A 20,672-nucleotide genomic window follows, 5' to 3' on the forward strand; every position below is an offset into this window, starting at 1 on the left:
ACGCCATGTATTACGTGGACAAAACACATAAATGTTGCAAAAAAAATCACAGTTCTGACCTGGTGTCTGCTACTTCCCTGGGATTCTGCTGCTGAATGCAAAATACATAACCATTAGCAAAGGTGGAAACCAACTCAAAGCCAAGATGAAAATGACTGCTTCTCAGGAGAGGAAAGAGACCCAAGAAAGCAGTCTTATCCACCGACCTTTGTAGCCTATTCAACAGAATGGAAAGACTAGCAAATACGACAGGTGAAAATGCCACAGAAAAAGGACTTCTCTGTATTCTTTCAGTGCCTACCATAGTGCCTTGGTCTAGTGGAGGAATCACATGCGTTTCGCCGAATGGATGGATGAATATAAGCTATGCCCATTGCGTGCCAGGTGACGATGGAAACCACTGCTCAAACTTGTCATCCTTACTTCTCCTTTGAAGAATCCCTCCCTGTGGCCACACGTGATACCCTGAGCCTTTAATAGATGTTCTCTTGTAGTGGATTCTGAAGGAGGCATAAAAGAGTGGTCTGTAGGCGAACTGGGAATTTAGGAGACACAGTGTCAGAAAACTTTGCTTCCCTGTATATTCATTCCACCTTTTGAAAAATTTTTCAACCACGGAAATATATTCTGTCATCTTTCCAATGTGAGTCCCTGAGCTGGAGAACAAGCTACTGACTCCTTCCAAGACTCCCCTGCAGCTGGGGATCTCGATGAAAATAAAGTTCTGCCAGTTGGAGGCACTTTTATGAAATGTGGAGTGGAGGGCAAAGTGGGTGATAACCATCTTTATTCTCTTTGGGCTGTGGTGACTGGGCAGCTCAGCCCTGAGTATCCAGGTTAAGTGTGGTGTAGGAGGGGGCCGCAGACACTCTGCTCCAGTGCCCAGGCCCAGCTTCCTGGGGGCTTCTACGAGGCAGTGATGGTGGGCACAGCTACTTCCTGATCCCTAGTTACTGATCCCTGGGTTGCAAGCTCCAGGGAGGTCTTCCACCTTAACAGCTCCAGCAGCAGCCCCCTGACTCCCTGAGCTCCCGCTGAGGCACAGGTGCCAGCTCCCCTTGCAGGGCGGTGCAGTGGCTGCTGGGGTGTCCTGAAGACCAGCAGGAATTTCTGCACTCGCCTTCCAAAGATGTAACCATTTGGTTTCCTGTTCCCTTTTGGCTTAAGATCCCTACAGTGGTATCTACTTCTACAAAGACCCTGACTAAGAAAATTACATATAAAGATAAAAAGTATGAAAATACATTACCAAGAAAAAATTTCATTCTCAAAAAGACTCCTTGAGCAGTATGCCATCATACATGCTTGGTCTTTGTTTTTTAAAATTCCTAATACATTCGTAAATCATAAATTGTTTAACAAGTACCTATTGTTTTGGTAATTAACACTTATCCTGCCAGATTAGAAATAAATGTTATGCAAACAAATGAGGTTTTTTTTGTGTGTGTGTGTGAACATGTGTGTAAAGAGACACAATTCATGTTTCAAAGAAAATCCTAGCAGCATAAGATGAATTCAAATATTTCTCAATTCTTTGTTTTTATTTAACTCAAAATAGCTAATGACATAAAAACATTTTTAAATATCTTTGATATTTGATTATTCAGTTATTTTTGGTTGGTGACATTTCATTACTTAGTTCTTCTTTGTTTCCAACACGCAGTAACACAAGCTATCATAAAACATATCTTTAAAAGCTTGCAGCAGCCTTTATACTCGTATATTTAGATCCTAATTTAAAAATCATGATTTAGATGTTAGTTTTGATTCTAAACATTTGTCTCCACACAGAAGCTTATTAAAACAAATTATAAATAGGTTAACTATTAGCTTTCAATGAAATACCCAAATTCAGCACATATGTACAAGTAGCATGTATGTTTTTATTCTTTCCTATTTGAAATATGAATGACTGCTTGATGTACAGTGGAGCAATATCATAAGCACATTTAATTTACATTAATTCAATATTATGAGGTCAGTAAAAGGGAAACAATAAAGATAGTGGCATTAAATGCTGCTCTGATACCAGCCATTCAAGGAATGTATGCCCACAGTAAACCAGAACGAGCACTGTCAACCCAGCACCCCCAGGGGCAGCCACCCTGCAGGGCTGGGATTCTAGTGTTTAAAGGTATGCACTTTTTATAAAAAATGGCCCCTAAACAAACACCAACAACTTCTTGGTCTTCAACCAAGCAAAACAGTCGTTTTTTCCAACAATGGAGGAAAAATGGTTGTGGTGGATGTACAGATTTCCAATATGGTGCCTTTTAAAAGGGTTTACAAGGGAAATCTTGATAATGCCCATTTTATTGTATGTAGTGATGTAGAAATAACAACCCCTGGGTGTGATGCAACTCCACTGTAACGTAAATAAAAATGCCATGATTGAATAAAAAAAAAGCCATGATATTGTCAGTTCAATTAAATTCCAGTTCAGTTACTTCCTCACATTTAGGACAGTCACAGTGTTTCTGTGACACTTTTCTGGCGCCGGCACTTCACTAACAGAGGAGAGCGCGCTGTGAAAAGAATAGTGTCTCACACAATCTGAACAGAAAAGCTACCATAGTTGATCAGGCTTTGTATGATTCAGGATATGATTTTCAATTAGCAAATGGTTCTACTGAAGCAGAGAGTAACTTTGTTCTGATACACTCAGGTTTCCCAGGGACCTTCCAAGCCTCCTTTCATGGGTTTCTAAGTTAGCGGCTATAGTATACGTCTTAAACATTTGACCTTACCCCTGCCTACTGCCCTGGTTCCGTTTCTATTTTTAAGAGCACCATTCTAATGGAAATACCCCTGCCCTGAATTAAGCTAGAACTGGGCATTTTACCACTAGCTAGAGTTGTTATGTCAGAGAGTTAGGTTAATTTGGTAGACATCAATTTCCTTGACTACAACTTTTGAAATTGGCTTCAGCTTCTTTTCGTCATGCAGGATTTCTACCTGGGCTGCAGATGAGAGTAAAATATGCCATGGAGAACTCCTTCAATAACCACGTTCGGAAAATCTGAAAAACAAGAGAAAAACTGCTTTTCTTACGTGCACTGATAAAATTTAACTGCATTTTGCAGACTCTGACGAGGTAAGGCCTACTAGAACTTAAGAGTCACCATGCTGTTTGCCCTTGTTTAGGATGTACTATCTGTCAAGCTGCTTCAGCCTACAGCCACATTAGAGTACCACCAGGCACTGCAGGGATGCACGCCCAGATTTGTAGCTTATTGATTTAAGGGATGTTCGAATGGTTAATGCTGCTAGGTCCCAGCTCTTTATCTGAATGTTTTCTCACAAGGAAGATGGATTACACTGGCAATTCAATTTCTAACAAAATCTCAATATACTTGAAGGAATTCCAAGATTTCTACTGGGAATACCTCGCTGCAGTTTTTCCATTGTGGTTTACAGCAGCATTCAGTCCAAGCTGTCCAGAGTATACTTGTACTATTACATCGGCTTCTAGGGAGCAGTAAGATGGGGGCCTGGCTTCCTAGCTTAAAAGGGCAAATTTCCTACAAAAGCCATCCTGTCAAACTGGAAAAATCAGCTATATTTTTAGAAGAGATACAAAGGAAACCCAGAGGTGGATGGTACGGTTTGCTACATTCCAGTTATCATAGAGGGTAAAATACAAATGGATTACTTGAGCAGGGGAACCAATTTATCCCATGGTTCAGAAGTTTAATTTCTAAACTTTAACCAGTGTATAATTCTACCCAGAAACTATGCTAAAGCACTATAAATAAATACAGTTATTAAGTAAGGAAATGAAGTGGCCTGACACCTTAAGATAAAAAAAAAAAGTTCATTTTTTAATCCAACATGTAGAGTGCTTATGATATGCAACCAATTAAAAGGGGAGTGGACCTTACCAGGAAGGGCAGGAAGGCTCTCAAAGGGAAGGACTGGGGTGAGGGAATGAAGCAGGTGGAAATGGAAGAGAAGTGGCTCCAGGAACAAGGAGCAGTACTCTGTGGCGGGAGGGAGCTTGGTGGGTCTGCAGGCCTGAGAGGAGGCAAGTGTGGCGAGAAGAGCAAGCCAGGAGGAGGCTGGAGGGCGGGGAGGGGCCGATTCGGGCCTGGTAACAGGGGACAGGGGTTCTGGCTTTATCTGAAAAGTAGTGAGAAGCAAATGAAGGGTTTTAAGCAGAGTGAGACAATCCAATTGTTCAGAAAAGATGACTGGCTACCACTCGGAGGCTGGACTCGAGCAAGCTGAAGTGGACATAGCGGGATAAGCCCAGAGCTACTGCAACAGGCCACTGGGACGACGATGACTGCAACCAGAGCTACCTTAGCAGGACAGAGAAAGGAGACAGAATCTAAAGAAATGAAGGACACGGCCTGCGACAGGTTAGATGTGACTAGTGGGGGGAAAGGAGAAGCCAGGAATCCACCCAGCATTCCAGCTTACGTAAGCAGAACGGGTGATGGGAGGAGACCAGCCACGAGGCCTAGGGTAGGGGTGAGCTAGACGAGCAATGCGAGCAATGCGGGTTTGGGCTTGCTGAGTTTCAGGCGTCCTTGAAGCTTGCCGAATCCCCACTAAGGAGGTGGCTATAGAGGTAAGTTCATCTCAACAAATATTTATTGAGAGTTTTCTGTCTCTTGGGTCAACCACTTAACAGCTGCATGGCCTTAGGTGAATTACTGCATCTCTCTGTGCCTCAGTTTCCTCACCTCTGACACAGAGTTCTTAATAGTATCTATCTCACAGATTGTTGTAAAAATTGATGAGAGAAACAAAGCGCTTAGACTTGAGTTGGGCACACGGTAAGTACCAGCCACAATTCTGCACCAAGTACTGTTTTAATTATTGGGAATATAAGTACCAGCCCCTGCCTTCATGGAACTTAAATGCTAGTTGGGAAGAGAAGCAAATACAAACAAACAAAATAGGTTTTTAAATATCTTCAATAATGAATGTCCAATTATTTTTGGTTGATGACACTTGATTTCTTAGTGCCCGCCTTACTCTAACATGAAGTAATTTACCTTTTCTATGTCAAACATATCTTTAAAAATTTGCAATAGGCCTTAAACCTATATATTTATATCCTAATTAAAAACAATGGCTGAGCTAGTTTTAATTCTAAATGTGTTTCTCTAACACAGAATTGTATTAAAACCAGTAGCTATAAATACAACTTTCTGATAAAATGCCTAAGTAGGGCATATTACCTATAAGTAGCAGATACGCCTTTATTCTTTGCCGCCAAAAATAAAGAAGTTTATTTGAAGGTCAGAAGAGTCACAGCATAAGCATAATTATGTTAAATGAATTCAACTAAATGATTTGAGCAAGAAAGGAAAATGACATTAAATACTATGGGTAATTTTACTGCATTATAATATAGTAAAAGAAGGTATTTAAGTGCTAAGAAAAAAACAGGGCAGGGCATGGGGCTAGAGAGTGGCGGGGTGGGAAGGTCAGGGAAGGCCCTCTGTGCGAGGGTGCCAGTGAACAGCGAGTTGGGGGAAGCAATTCCCTCCCTGCGGTGAGGGAACCTGGGAAAAGGGCATTCCCGGCAGAGGGAACAGTGAATGCCAAGCCCTGTATTTCCTGTCTCCCAGGTGCTGGGCATATGCCAGATGCTGTGACCACGACAGAGGCAAAAAAAGGGGGACAAAGAAAAGATCGATTCAGATGGCGATAAATGCTATGAAGGGTGCAACATAGGGTGCTCTGATATAAAGGAAATGGGGCCACTCGCAGGGCTACTTCCGAGGAAGTCAGTGAAGACCTCTCTGAGGCTGCGATAGTTGAGTGAGACCTGCACGGTGAGAGGGGTCCAATCGTATGTGGAGTCAGGGAGAAAGCTCTAGGAGGGGGCAGCAGTGCCCTGACAGGGAAAAGCGTCTGGCACATTTGAGGTCCTGAAAGAAGGCTGGTGGCCCGGGGCAGAGTGTCTGAGGAGGACACGGGGAAACAGGAGCAAGGACCAGACTGTGGAGGCCGCAGCGGTGGTGGACACGTTGGACCAGACCATGGAAGCTGTAGCCGTGGTGGACACGTTGGACCAGACCGCGGAGGCTGTAGCCGTGGTGGACACGTTGGACCAGACCGCGGAAGCCGTAGCCGTGGTGGACACGTTGGACCAGACCGCGGAAGCTGTAGCGGTGGTGGACACGTTGGACCAGACCGCGGAGGCCGTAGCGGTGGTGGACATGTTGGACCAGACCGTGGAAGCTGTAGCCGTGGTGGACATGTTGGACCAGACCGCGGAGGCCGTAGCCGTGGTGGACATGTTGGACCAGACCGCGGAGGCCGTAGCCGTGGTGGACATGTTGGACCAGACCGTGGAGGCCGTAGCCGTGGTGGACACGTTGGACCAGACCGTGGAGGCCGCAGCGGTGGTGGACATGTTGGACCAGACCGTGGAGGCCGCAGCGGTGGTGGACATGTTGGACCAGACCGCGGAGGCCGTAGCCGTGGTGGACATGTTGGACCAGACCGTGGAGGCCGTAGCCGTGGTGGACACGTTGGACCAGACCGTGGAGGCCGTAGCCGTGGTGGACACGTTGGACCAGACCGTGGAGGCCGCAGCGGTGGTGGACATGTTGGACCAGACTGTGGAGGCTGTAGCTGTGGTGGACACGTTGGACTAGACCGTGGAAGCTGTAGCCGTGGTGGACACGTTGGACCAGACCGCGGAGGCCGTAGCTGTGGTGGACATGGTGGACATGTTGGACCAGACCGCGGAAGCTGTAGCGGTGGTGGACACGTTGGACTAGACCGTGGAGGCCGTAGCGGTGGTGGACATGTTGGACCAGACCGCGAAGCTGTAGCGGTGGTGGACACGTTGGACCAGACCGCGGAGGCCGTAAAGGTGGTGGACACGTTGGACCAGACCGCGGAGGCCGTAAAGGTGGTGGACACGTTGGACCAGACCGCGGAGGCCGTAGCGGTGGTGGACATGTTGGACCAGACCGCGAAGCTGTAGCGGTGGTGGACACGTTGGACCAGACCGCGGAGGCCGTAGCGGTGGTGGACACGTTGGACCAGACCGCGGAGGCCGTAAAGGTGGTGGACACGTTGGACTAGACCGTGGAGGCCGTAGCCGTGGTGGACACGTTGGACCAGACCGCGGAGGCCGTAGCGGTGGTGGACATGGTGGACATGTTGGACCAGACCGCGGAAGCTGTAGCGGTGGTGGACACATTGGACTAGACCGCGGAGGCCGTAGCGGTGGTGGACACGTTGGACCAGACTGCGGAAGCTGTAGCGGTGGTGGACACATTGGACTAGACCGCGGAGGCCGTAGCTGTGGTGGACATGTTGGACCAGACCGCGGAGGCTGTAGCCGTGGTGGACACGTTGGACCAGACCGTGGAGGCTGTAGCGGTGGTGGACACGTTGGACCAGACCGCGGAGGCTGTAGCCGTGGTGGACACATTGGACTAGACCGCGGAGGCCGTAGCTGTGGTGGACATGTTGGACCAGACCGCGGAGGCTGTAGCCGTGGTGGACACGTTGGACTAGACCGCGGAGGCTGTAGCGGTGGTGGACACGTTGGACCAGACCGCGGAGGCTGTAGTGGTGGTGGACATGGCTGTAGCGGTGGTGGACATGTTGGACTAGACTGTGGAGGCTGTAGCGGTGGTGGACACGTTGGACCAGACCGCGGAGGCCGCAGCCGTGGTGGACACGTTGGACTAGACCGTGGAGGCCGTAGCCATGGTGGACATGTTGGACCAGACCGTGGAGGCTGTAGCCGTGGTGGACATGTTGGACCAGACCGTGGAGGCTGTAGCGGTGGTGGACATGTTGGACCAGACCGCGGAGGCTGTAGCCGTGGTGGACACGTTGGACTAGACCGCGGAGGCTGTAGCGGTGGTGGACACGTTGGACTAGACTGTGGAGGCCGTAGCTGTGGTGGACACGTTGGACCAGACCGCGGAGGCTGTAGCCGTGGTGGACACGTTGGACTAGACCGCGGAGGCTGTAGCGGTGGTGGACACGTTGGACTAGACCGCGGAGGCCGTAGCTGTGGTGGACATGTTGGACCAGACCGCGGAGGCTGTAGCCGTGGTGGACACGTTGGACTAGACCGCGGAGGCTGTAGCGGTGGTGGACACGTTGGACTAGACCGCGGAGGCCGTAGCTGTGGTGGACATGTTGGACCAGACCGCGGAGGCTGTAGCCGTGGTGGACACGTTGGACTAGACCGCGGAGGCTGTAGCGGTGGTGGACATGTTGGACCAGACCGCGGAAGCTGTAGCGGTGGTGGACACGTTGGACCAGACCGCGGAGGCCATAGCCGTGGTGGACATGTTGGACTAGACCGCGGAGGCTGTAGTGGTGGTGGACATGGCTGTAGCGGTGGTGGACATGTTGGACTAGACTGTGGAGGCTGTAGCGGTGGTGGACACGTTGGACTAGACCGCGGAGGCCGTAGCTGTGGTGGACATGTTGGACCAGACCGCGGAGGCTGTAGCCGTGGTGGACACGTTGGACTAGACCGCGGAGGCTGTAGCGGTGGTGGACACGTTGGACTAGACCGCGGAGGCCGTAGCTGTGGTGGACATGTTGGACCAGACCGCGGAGGCTGTAGCCGTGGTGGACACGTTGGACTAGACCGCGGAGGCTGTAGCGGTGGTGGACATGTTGGACCAGACCGCGGAAGCTGTAGCGGTGGTGGACACGTTGGACCAGACCGCGGAGGCCATAGCCGTGGTGGACATGTTGGACTAGACCGCGGAGGCCGTAGCGGTGGTGGACATGGTGGACACGTTGGACTAGACCGCGGAGGCCGCAGCTGTGGTGGACATGTTGGACCAGACCGCGGAGGCCGCAGTGGTGGTGGACACGTTGGCGATGAGTAGGATGGGAATACAGTGTCATGACTCAGCTGGGTAAACAGGCCCACAAACGAGAATGAGAGCATGTGAAGGACAGGGTAGTGGAGGAGAGGACCTCTAACGGCTTTAAGGTGAGCTGCCAGAGATTGGAAGGAAAACTGAGTGGTGGGAAAGCCAAGGGAAGACACTATCTGAAGAATGAGATGTGGTCAGCAGTGTCCGAAGCTGAGGAGAGGTCAGGAAAGATAAGGACTGCCAGTGTCCACAGGGGAAAGACACAAGGGTGTCACGGGGGACTCTGGCTAGAGTTTGGAATTTACCAGAAAAATCATAACAAAGGCCAACAAGCATATGCCTGTCAATCCATTAGGAAGGTACTCTTGACTCTGGGATAATGTTTGATTGTCAGAACTTTAAAGACAGACACTCCTCTGATTCTGTGGGATCAGGCGGTCTGTGACGCTATTTCCACATTCAGTAACCTCTGGGATAACAACCTCAACATTTTGCTAAAAGGTATCATCAGAAAAAATGTGATGCAAGCGGAGTTTCTCTCTAAATTAAATAATAAAGACTTGCAAAAAATATATCACTAGTACAAGACTACGACTACAGGAATCTGATTTATGAAACTGGATTGGCCAAAATTCCAGGAAAGCGGATCTGGTATCTGGCCCTTGTTATCTAATTCCATCCTATCTATCAGACCTGTGATTCCCATTTACTCTCGAACATGAATCCCCTTTGTGCAAAAGCACTCGTGCCCACCGCGCTTCTCCCAGCCACACACACTTCTTACTCCTAGCTCCTGGTGTTGCCCCTGATGTTTTTTCCCAGAACATTCCCCGTTTTTTGTTGTCAAAAATAAAAATGTAGCACATAGTAGGAACTTCTTAACAAGTCAGATGGATTGGATTTAACATCATAAAATATTCTTCCCACTTCAATCAAACATCCTTGCTGTTCTAGCCCACAATGGTCATCCCTCTCTCTCTGTATTTCTACAAGGTTGTCAGATGTGTGTCATATCCAAGTATAAACAGTACCTGGAAAGAAAAGCTGTGGAGCCATTTTTAAAAGATACTAAGAATACTTTATAAAATGCTCTCTATCAAGTCTAGATTAGGCTGCCTTATGATTACTTGTTAAATATAAGACTTTGTTAACGTAACAGCGACTAATATAACATGCAGATTTGTTAAACATGGAAAGCAAAGGCTGGAGAGGCATTTATTCCTTACTGAGGTGACTTTACAGGAGAAACATCATGAGACAGTGTTCTTATAAATCAAAGGCAGCACTGGCCAGGGTACCAGGCAGTTCCCGGGCTACAACAGAGAAACCGAGAGAAGGTGGGGCCCTGACCACCTTTCTTTAAACTGACAGCTAAGTGCATGGTCCGGGCACACAGATCTGAGCTCCAGAGGACAGCCTTCCTTCTCTTCTTGGTGATAAGGTTTTATTGTCAGAAACTAGGAATGGTTTCAATGGATAATTTATGTATTGCCATTAGGTCGTGGTGCAATTTCGTTACTCTCAGAAACAAAGGCTGAAAACTCACAATATACAAAGAACACAGGAAAACTCAGGCAGCCAGGGCTCTACCCCTCGTTCATCAGAGAGGGTGCAAGTCAGGGAGCTCCTGGAGCCTCAATTTTCTCATTGACCCACTGAAGGTGATGATATGTGCCCTACCTATTTCATGGATTTTTAAGGAAATGAAATGAGATAATGTCTGAGAATATACTCTTGAAGAGCTGTGTGACAGAGCACTGAGAGGGACTCCGGGAAAAGACAAGACCAGCTAAAATATTGATTACATGTATAATTTAATAAATTATATTTAAATGTATAACTTAAAAAAATAAATACTCAAGGATCACTGAAGATGCTGTAATCTGAATGGAAATGGAGATAACCATGCAAGGCATAGAAACATATAAAAAAAAAAAGCCAAAAGGCTTTTGGGAAGAAGCATGTTTTTAAAAAGGATGCCAACCTTGGATTCAAACCCTGGAAACTGGATAAAAATAAGCAGAGGCCAGAATCATGCCACCCCCAAACTGAAGACAATTAATTCCTTCTCCCCTTTAATAAGGGGGAAATTCAAAGTAGCCTGGTAAGAGAAAGAAGAATTACATTTCCTCCTGAACGGCCTGCCCCAATTAAAATTCTAAACGTCCCGCACACCGAGAGCACTGGCTTATTGGCAGATGATTAAGGCCCGGCCCGACGTGGCTCTGTTAGACCTGTATTAAAAACGTGGTTTATGAGGTGCAGGGTCGGATCAGTAAAGAGCTGTTAGCAGATGACAGGTTTGATTACCGCTGGCTGCGGGCAAGACGTATGGGTCCCTCAGGAACAGCAGCACCGGCTGGTGGGACAGTTTGCTGGAAAGGTCAAGAACAGGCATGTCAGCGCCAGGGGACGACGGTAAACAGAAAACACCACAAACTAGCTTTGAGGGGATCAAACTGCTGTGCAGGAACAGCTCAGGGTTTCTGCATCGAAGGGCGTGGGCGAAGAATAGCCAACCGAGTCACGGGGAAGGAAATTTGGGGGCGTTCCACTTCTAAACGCTTCTTTGTGGACTGTGAAGCAGATATACAATCTATACAACTAACCACTGCTGAAAAGAGTTTTTTTTTTTTTAAATCTTGAAGTAGCATGATGATGGATAAAACCGTATTCTCATTACCTATATGAAATGGCATAGGGTGCTTATTCCTTCATTTCTAAATGTCTTTAGTGACTGCTGGGATTTCTTATCAAATGTTTACAATATTTTTTTTTAATATTTACAACCTCAAAACTAGTTTCCTAACAGAGGTTTTTTAAGAAACATGACTTGAAACACTTATGATTACTTATGGGTAATCAAACACTTAATAAAACCATTAAGGCCTTTAGAACTCGTGATTGACTAGTGTCACTCTTACCTTGACTCCTCAGATTCTGTCTCATCAAAAGATCTAAAAGTTTTAAAAAGGAGAGAAGGAAAAAGACCATATAAGATGGTCAGTATTTATGCCAATAAAGAAGAAACAGCCATATTAGAGCACCAAATTAAGGGATATTTTGAAAAGAAGAGTTATGAGTTTTCATGGGACCGCTGCATGGCAGGTGCTTAATGAATCTTAAGATTGGAATATTCTTGAATTCCAATTTTTCTGAAGATCATTTAGTAATACTATATTTTATAACTACTTTGGGGCTTATATAATGTAGAAAAAAATTTTACTCAGTGTCATTGCCTGTGTCTCCTAAAAATTCACAAACCCATGCAAAGCCTAATGTCCCCGTACATGCACGCGAGGTGGAGCTGACCACACCAGCCATCTGCTGAACGCAGCATCTCATGCTCGTGGTGGGGTGGGGGTTGGGGGGGGTGGGACGTGGCCGTGGGTGAACACTGAACTGAGGGAGCTGTGAGGGGACGGCACAGAGACGACTGGCATTTAACACAACTTTGGGTGTGGTTCCTTCGGGCAGGACGAGAGTCAAGTAAAAAATGAATAAAGCCCTTTCTCCCACTTGGATTTGCAGGCTTTGTGATGACTCGTTTCCTTATGAATGGGTTTACTATGTTGGGGATGCTGCTGAATGCCTTCTGAGGCTAGCTCAGCCCAAGACACAGGCACAGAGCTGGGCCAGGGACTCATGCTAGCTTCAGAAGGGCTCTCTACCCGGTTGCTGATGAGATCAAGCACTTTGGTATTTGCACAACTGCTGGTTCCTTGGTAGGCAGGAAAAGGACCAAAGGGAGAAGCGGCAGGACACTGGAGGATCAGCTCTGGTGCTTTTGCTCGAAGGTAGAGAAATGTGAGAATTGTGTCCTCGTTTGCTCAACTAAATGAGGAGAGTTGGGTCAGATCATCTCTAAAATCATTAACAGCTTTAGAATTATACGAGTGTATGTGCCAAAGGGAGACGGGTATTGACAAATAAAAACAGGCTATCTATATTGATAATTCCCACCATGTAACCTCACTTTACGTAGCAGCAGAAATCTAGGCACGAGTTACTGAGCCCTGACCAACTGACCACAAGATGGACGTGAGGAGTTTGGAGGAATTCCTTTGGTTATGAGCAGGGGGCAAGTGGGTGGTATCACAAACCACGAGAGCGGGCAAGGCCTGACGGGCCTCTCTGGCACGCTCAAGACATACGTAGGCCATTAAGTCATTGAAGCATAAATAAAAATCCATATTTAATATGTAACAGCAATTCTTACCCGCAACTCTCTGCCTTTGGTAGAGAGGGCAAGTGTCGCACGTTGAGGAAATCAAGAAACAATTTGGGAAGTTCTTCATTTTCTAAAATGACAGCCTGTGAAAGCAGAAAACGGAATCAGAAACTGAAGCGAAGTGTGCCAGGCAATCAATCAAATGAACTATTTCAAAAAGTCATAACCGTCCATCAAAGCCCTTTCCGGCATCACTCCTCACGATCAGTATGAGTGGTCCCCATTTCCCCCACCGAGAAGGCAGCCCAGTAAACACGCTTATTCTGTGTCAGCAAATGCCACATTTCATCTACTCCTTCAGTCACCCAGCACTATGGAGTACCTACTATACTCCAGACACTGAGCTGGGGACAAGGGAGACAGCAGCCAGAAGGACACAGTATATGATCCTCGGGCTTCTAATCCAGAACAAATACAGCCAGGGCATGGAAATCAAACTTTCTTTACTGAGTGACAAAGTGACTGATGCACGTACATATCTCTACAAAGACTACTGCTGCTCAGGAAGTTCTATACATGGTTTCTATTTTCTGGAAGATTTAGTCACAACCCTTCAGCTATCACCTGTTTTGGCATTAGGATCAGCTGACATTTATTGCTATTTGGACAGCTCCACTTACAGGGTCAGTCACAACTTTACCACTAAGTGTAAATCAGAGTATAGACTTAAAAAAAAATCTATACAGTTCTTCCATCTAGGGAACTCTGCTAAACATCTAGCGTAATGGCGTAACCACGTAAGTACTCAAATACCCAAATCAGGCCACTTCAAGGATAAATCTGATGCAGTTAACTATGGGCTACATTTTCATCTATACATATATTTAAAAGAGCCTCCAGCATGTGTGAACTAATTGTACATTTGCTCTTCTCCCCTTTGTATTTAAGATCATGGGAGAAGAGCATCACAGTGGTCTAACAGCCCGGAAATTAATGTAACTATTCTTAAGTGTCATTTTCATCATTTGCCATGGCTACATTTTTTTCAATAAGCACCTATTGTTGAAAGAACAATGAGGACTGATGGTGAAATACTCACACAGCTCATCAGGAACAGCTATGTAAGCATTTGCATAAGGTACATAACAGATGACAAAAGTAAGATCAAATTGTGTGTATCTTATATATACATAATTCTATCTGACAACTCATTTTTATCCATAATTTACATACTAAGTTGCCCTATTTGTTTTTCAATTTTTTAATTTATTTATTAAACTTAACTTTAATACCATATGATCATTCCATTCTTGATACATAATCAATAACTCACAATATCATCACATAGTTGTATATTCATCATCATGATCATTTCTTAGAACATTTGTATCAATTCAGAAAAAGAAATAAAAAGACAACAGAAAAAAATTCATACATACCATACTCCCTACCCCTCCCTTTCATTGATCACCAGCATTTCAATCTACTAAATTTATTTTATGAGTTGCCCTATTTCTTGAGGGCCTTTGGAATCCTGTTGCCCATTCCAGGATGTATTCGTGCAGTGGGGGACCACTCAGGTTGCCAGCCCTGCCCAAGCTGAAGCATGTTCTCCTCTAGAGCTCAACTCTCCTTCGCTCAGTCCCTGGAGAGAGGCATTGGGACAGCGAGCTCCCTCTGGAACTGTTACTATTCCTGACCAGCCCACTGCACCCACTGAAGCTTACGGAATAAAAGAGAGAAGAAAAACATTTGAGATTATACTTTATGCATTAATTAAGTATTTACTGGGCATTTTTCACATTAAGCACTGGGAATGTGGTAGTGAATCATATGGTCCAAGGGGACTTGGGCTAGTGGAGGAGACCAGCAGTAACAAGAAAACAGAGACACACACAATAAAACTTCAACTTGCCTTAGAATATAGTGATACAGAATTGAAATACTGCACGGCTCTATAAATGTTTTCCTTATCCTTAATCCTCCATCCACATATACAGAAACAGAGCTAAATGTTAATTTTCTTCCTGACTTTTATGGTAGGAAAAAAAGGAGAAAAATAAGTGAAACAGAAAAGATTTGTTAAAATTATTCTGTCCAGAGGCATAATTTCCTGATGATTTCAATTGATTTCCTTCAAATCATTTAACTTTCATCTAAATTTTTACCTATCCAATGAGAATTTTTGGTTGCCCAGAGTGTCATTATTTCTTAGCAATCAGAGTTTCTAGGAATTATCAGACATACGAAACTGCAAGGAATTTCTGACATAACGAAAATCACAACAATTGTCAAGTTGTAGTTTCCAAATATCTACTTTAGAGGATGTGATACCTACATCAATAATAAAACTTAATGTTGTAATAAACTCAGTGCTGCTCACCTAGGCAAGAGTTTTAATTACGTGTAGAAGTGGTAGCTCTTAGATTTAGAAACAATGGGGAGGGGGAAACATTCTTATCTACACCCCCACGTTTTAAAATAAATTAAATCAATAACAAGTGTGGGACACTTCTAATGACCTGAACTACTTAATTTCCAGGATCTTTAGACATATCATCCATCACTGCAGTATGGAGAAGACATCTCTTGAGTGTTCGGGGGTTACTTTGATTTTATTAATGCAAGATTTAGGGAATTTTAACAAGGTGAATTGTTTATTTGCCTTGACAGATTGGCTTACAATGCACTGGCTACATCCACGGCATGACCATTAATGACAAAAGACAGGCAAAAAGCTGTTTACACTGCAACACCAGCACAGAATTAATCTTGCTCTAACCCCCCCAAACAGTGGATTCCAAATACACAATCACACTATTCTAGGCAAGACACATGGACAAAAACTCCAGAGATTTGTGCATGTGTGTGTGTGTGTGTATGTGTGTGTTTATTAAATGTTCATTGAATATTCTCAAATATTTTCCACAAAACAATAATCAACATGAATTTCAGGCAACATTGGGAAGTTAGTTAAATATTCAGTTGTGTAGGTAGGGATATTTCCTAAACTTTGTGCAGAAGGCTTGTGAGTAAGGAATTAATAAATAAGCCCAAACAGAAATGAAGTACAATGTAGTAGGATTTATCTATTTTAATATAATTTGCTGAGGTGAAATGACTGTCATTCATTAGTACAGAGATAAAAGAAATCTAATTAGTTGAGTCAATTTTTTGGTTTCACAAACACATGATCTCATGCCATGAGAGAACAAATAGTGAAGTGGGGCCATGAGACTGTTATTATATGGCTTGCTTAGTTTCTTGAAAAGTTTAATCAGGAGGAGCCATCCCTTCTCAAAACTACAAGCCGGGCCAGTCCATATGCTTGAGGGCCCCATTCTGGTCTAAATCTCCCGATTTTATTTGCAGACAAGCTCCATATTTTATATATATAAATCACATTTTTTTGCATAAATCACATTTCCCCATTGTCTTAGATTACTTTTCTTTATTTTTGATTAACCCTCAATGCTTAGTGCTTCGTTCTTTTTTTTTTTTTTTTTTTTTTTTTACATGGGCAGGCAACAGGAATTGAGCCCGGGTCCTCGGGCTTGGCAGGCAAGCATTCTTACCTGCTGAGCCACCATGGCCCGCCCATGCTTCGTTCTTTAGAGAGGCAGTGTGGTACAGAACGAGGCATATGAATTTTAGAGCAAGACAATCCCGGGTTCAAATCCCTCCTCTGTCACTTGCTAGCCATGTGTCTGGCCAAGTGCTTTAATCTCTCTGGGCACCCATTTCTTCTGTAAAATGGTAATAATTCCTTCCTAAAGGGTTGTTGTGAGAATTAAATTAAAAGTCTCCAAAAGCCCCTGGTACCCAATAGGCAGTCAATAAATGCTAATTTTCTTTCCTTTGAGTCTTTTTGCTGCATCAGTTCTCAAAAGCCCTTTTCATCAATTTTGAAAATTTGGGTTACTGTCCATCTAGACAACAGCGGTACTTATCCCTCTATGAGTCAGGAATCCCTTTGAAACTCTGATGAGAGCTTTGCTGAAAAATACAAATACATTTATAACTGTGCTTACAGTGGGGGAGGTTCCACAGATCCCTGACAGCCAAGCGAAGGACCCGTGCTTTTAGTTCAGACACGGCAGTGACACTGCTGGGCAAACTTTACATTTGGCCTGGAGCCTGCAGCACCACCCGGCCTGTGCTGTACACAGGTTCCCCAAAGGACACGCTGGCCTTCTTGTCTCAGTTTTCTACCTCTTTGTCAATTAGAAGCCCACTGGTGTGTGTGCTGCCCTGCTATTAGAATTCATTAATGCTTTCAGCTCTGTGCTGCAGCTCAAAATTTTTGTTTGGTAATGAGGAGTCCCTGGTGAAGGATTCTTTCTGATAGAACAAAATCTTACTGCTGCACCAATTCTAGGAAGTAGCTCATAATTCATGGTTTCTGTGTTTTCTGTATACAACCCTGGAATGCAACAATGGGTGGTGTAGTGGGTTCCCACAGTTAACAAAACATTAAGGAAAATATGACTTTAAAACTCTAGTACTGCAGGGTCCAAGGACAGGTGGTGAAGTACTAGAGTTACAAGGGTCCAAGGCTCTGTGCAATCTGACTAACTGATGACTCTAGTGGTAGAGTTGTGAGGCTGCTCATTCCATTCCTGGATGAAAGCTGGGATGTGTGACTGAGCAACTAATATATGCAGTAAAATATCAGAATTCAAAATAAATGTGCTAGGTTAGAAATAAATCCCATTGAATTAAATTTTAAAGATATAAGTACTGAGTGAAATACTATAAGAAGCAGAATTTACCTACCCAGACACACGCAAGGAGAGAAGCTGTTTATTATGTACAAGTGTAGGGGGTCTTAAGTGGTAGGTCAGCAAGAAGCATTGCTTCTCTTAATGTGTAATATGAGCAGAGCAACCCTGTCCTTCCTCTTAATGCAGTATTATCTAGTTCCCACAGAAAGAGAAATAAGAATAAACTTAGGAGGAGCTAGAAGCAAGCAATGAACATTACTAAAATATTTCAAAATTGCTTTCATGAGAAAAGTGCATGCAATAGTGGGTACCAGGCATGAGAACGAGGCAGTGGGGGGTCAAGGGGATAATCACCTTTAAGCTACAAACCATTCTGCTAAGGATGGTGGTGACTGGTTATCTGCCATTTTCAAAGCTGCTGAAATAAGAAGAGAGAATTGCCAAAACCAGCAGAGAAGGAGTCTTTCTCTAACTGAACCCTGTACAATAAAACCAGCTTAAATAGCACATATATCAGAAGAGAAGCGATTCAAAGAGCATCTAGGGTAGGTCACGGTGGCTCAGTGGCAGAGTTCTCGCCTGCCATGCCGGAGACCCGGGTTCAACTCCCGGTGCCTGCCCATGTGGAAAAAAAAAAACAAAACAAAAAACAAACAAAAAAAAGAGCATCTAAATATCTTGGGTTCTGAATGTCTTCCAGTCACTCTTAGATAGACATACAGGTTTAAGAATCTACAAAATTGACAGAGAAATTCGCTGAAGAAATTTCCATGTAATTATCACTTAAGAAATATGCAGCCTAAAAAGGAGGTTATTGTTAAGATGCACATGAGAAATGGGGTTAAATTGTAGAACTGTAGCAAGTGTGTGATTCAGTATGTGACAGATTGTGATATTGCTACAGCCAACGGATAAACAGATAGTAACGCTGGGCAATTAATTGAGTACTCCTTGAAAGAAGGAAAAAAATTCTTTACACATTTCATTCACTTTCATAAGAATAAATTACTTCCCTTGAACTTTCTTCAGAAATATCACTCTAAAAGACAAATGGAGAAACCCTATACTCTCTAAGAGCATTTATAAAAAAACCTGGCTGGATGTAGTAGCAAAACAGTAGCAATGCTGCCAGCATCCCCTGCAAGCTCAATGTTTACTCCAGGAGAAATATCCTTTTTATTGAAAAGGTACAATTATCATCATGTAACACAAATCACAAAATCCCGATTTTTCTACCTTATCAGCTTTATAAAATCATGCTCCCAAAGGATACCATTGATTAGTTGCACATGTTCTTTCTGTGACATCCCAAATACTTAATTGTCAGTTATCTTTTCTTCTTCAGTAAGTAAAATAAAGTCACAAAATTACAGAGGGACTTGTTCCGCCTTAACCTTCGCTAGATGCCATCATGCAGTGGAAAACACTGGTAAAATATCACAGGATAGCGCCGTCCGACAAGGGAGACATATAAACACTGTAATGATTTCCCACGAGCTTCCATTTTAGAGAATTGTCACTAAGGCGAGCATGCACGGTGACACGTCCCCACTGAGGACACGGTGGGATCGAACGCTGGCATTCTAGTTAGGTCCAAACCCATCCGGCAGCCAATTATAACAGGAACAGGACATCTTGCTGAAAACCTGGACAAGACCACTTTGCTAACCTTCCAAGACGGCCACACAAAGCTGCGTTATTTTTACCAATCTGATCCTTTTATTCTCTTTTCGAAACATTAAAAAAAAAAATGCATTTCTCCGCATTGTCTATCACGGCGTGTTATAAACTGCAGGGACCCTCTTTGGCACAGAAGCTGGGGTCCTGGACTAAGTGAGGAGGTCCCTAAGAGTCCTTAAAGCCCTTTTCCCACTCCATCTGATTTGGTTTGAAATGTCCGATTGTTGGGGTGACAAAGTTCCTGACAGTTTTTCCTCTTTTCACCGGGAAAGACGCTTCCTACCATACCTACTTCAGAGGTGCGGCTAAGAACAGAAAGGAAGAGAAATCAATACCTCTTCACCGTGGTAAAAGGGCCTCAGGGTCACTGTCCTTGGGGACTGAAACCTACAGGCTCGGAGGTTTTGCAGCCCTCAGTGCTCCTTTACTCAATCCCAGCACTAGCTCACGATTTCACAAAATGAGCTAAGGAACGCTTATAAACAGCAGCGAGTAAGTGGATCTAAGAAGAATCACGATCAACCAAAAAATAAAAACCAGCTGTGCTTCCGAAAGGCCCACTGCACCACACATCCTCTTTTTTGCCCCATCTCCAAGATGTATCACAAAACCTGTCTTGATAAAGATCACACTATTCATGGAATTCAAGCAGACATTTGCATTTATAAACTCTCCTGCAAGAAATCTGAGAACCTGCATTAACATCTGAGTGTTGAGAAGGGCCCATCTGAAACAGTAGAGAATCTGTGCAAAGAAATAACACAATTTGGCCTAAGAAAAATTTTAGAAAAGGAATAAGATTTCTGATGATATGGTTAACAGGTCAAAACTAACAATGGAACAATAGAAACTCTGGAAAATCAATAATCTTTTGATCTATTTTAATATCAAAATGTATTTTCTTACATCTCTGTAACATCTAGCCATACAAAAAATATTTGAAATATTTATGTAGCATCTAGTAAGTGCAAGCATGGAGCTTGGGGGCCACAACAGTTAGCAAATCAAACATGGTCCTGTCCTCTGGGAGCTTACAGTCTAGTGGGCAAGATGGGTAGTGTTCAAATAATCACACTAATGAATATACAGTTACAAGCCAGAATAAATGCTTCAAAGGAGAATAGCTTGTTTATTTGAGCATTAATAACAAAGGGCCCTTATTAGCCTGGGGGGTGGAGAAGTGATCCTGGAGCTGGAACTGAAGAAGCGATGAGGGTAAAGGGAGTGGGATATTGCAGACACAAAACGGAGCTTATTCAAAGGCCTGTGGAA

The 20,672-nt window shown here is 44.4% G+C and overlaps 1 protein-coding gene across 7 annotated transcripts in view; it reads right to left on the reverse strand.

The window, feature by feature from the left end:
* Positions 1 to 1,522: 1,522 nt before the first annotated feature.
* The window catches only part of SNX24 (sorting nexin 24), a 241,763-nt gene continuing 222,613 nt past the window's right edge, over positions 1,523 to 20,672 (reverse strand). For 5 of the 7 annotated variants that reach the window (XM_077138818.1, XM_077138812.1, XM_077138816.1 and 2 more), the window contains 4 exons: positions 13,045 to 13,139; positions 11,750 to 11,782; positions 11,136 to 11,200; positions 1,523 to 3,019 (listed from right to left, as the gene is read on the reverse strand). In XM_077138818.1, the coding sequence (XP_076994933.1) occupies positions 2,952 to 3,019; positions 11,136 to 11,200; positions 11,750 to 11,782; positions 13,045 to 13,139 (261 nt within the window). In that variant the 3' untranslated portion in view covers positions 1,523 to 2,951. Of the gene's footprint in view, positions 3,020 to 11,059; positions 11,201 to 11,749; positions 11,783 to 13,044; positions 13,140 to 14,505; positions 15,028 to 20,672 lie in introns of those variants that run through there. The other 2 variants (XM_077138813.1, XM_077138814.1) reach the window with 2 other exon arrangements.

This window comes from Tamandua tetradactyla, chromosome 21 (assembly GCF_023851605.1).
Source record: "Tamandua tetradactyla isolate mTamTet1 chromosome 21, mTamTet1.pri, whole genome shotgun sequence".
Classification (NCBI taxonomy): Eukaryota; Metazoa; Chordata; class Mammalia; order Pilosa; family Myrmecophagidae; genus Tamandua; species Tamandua tetradactyla.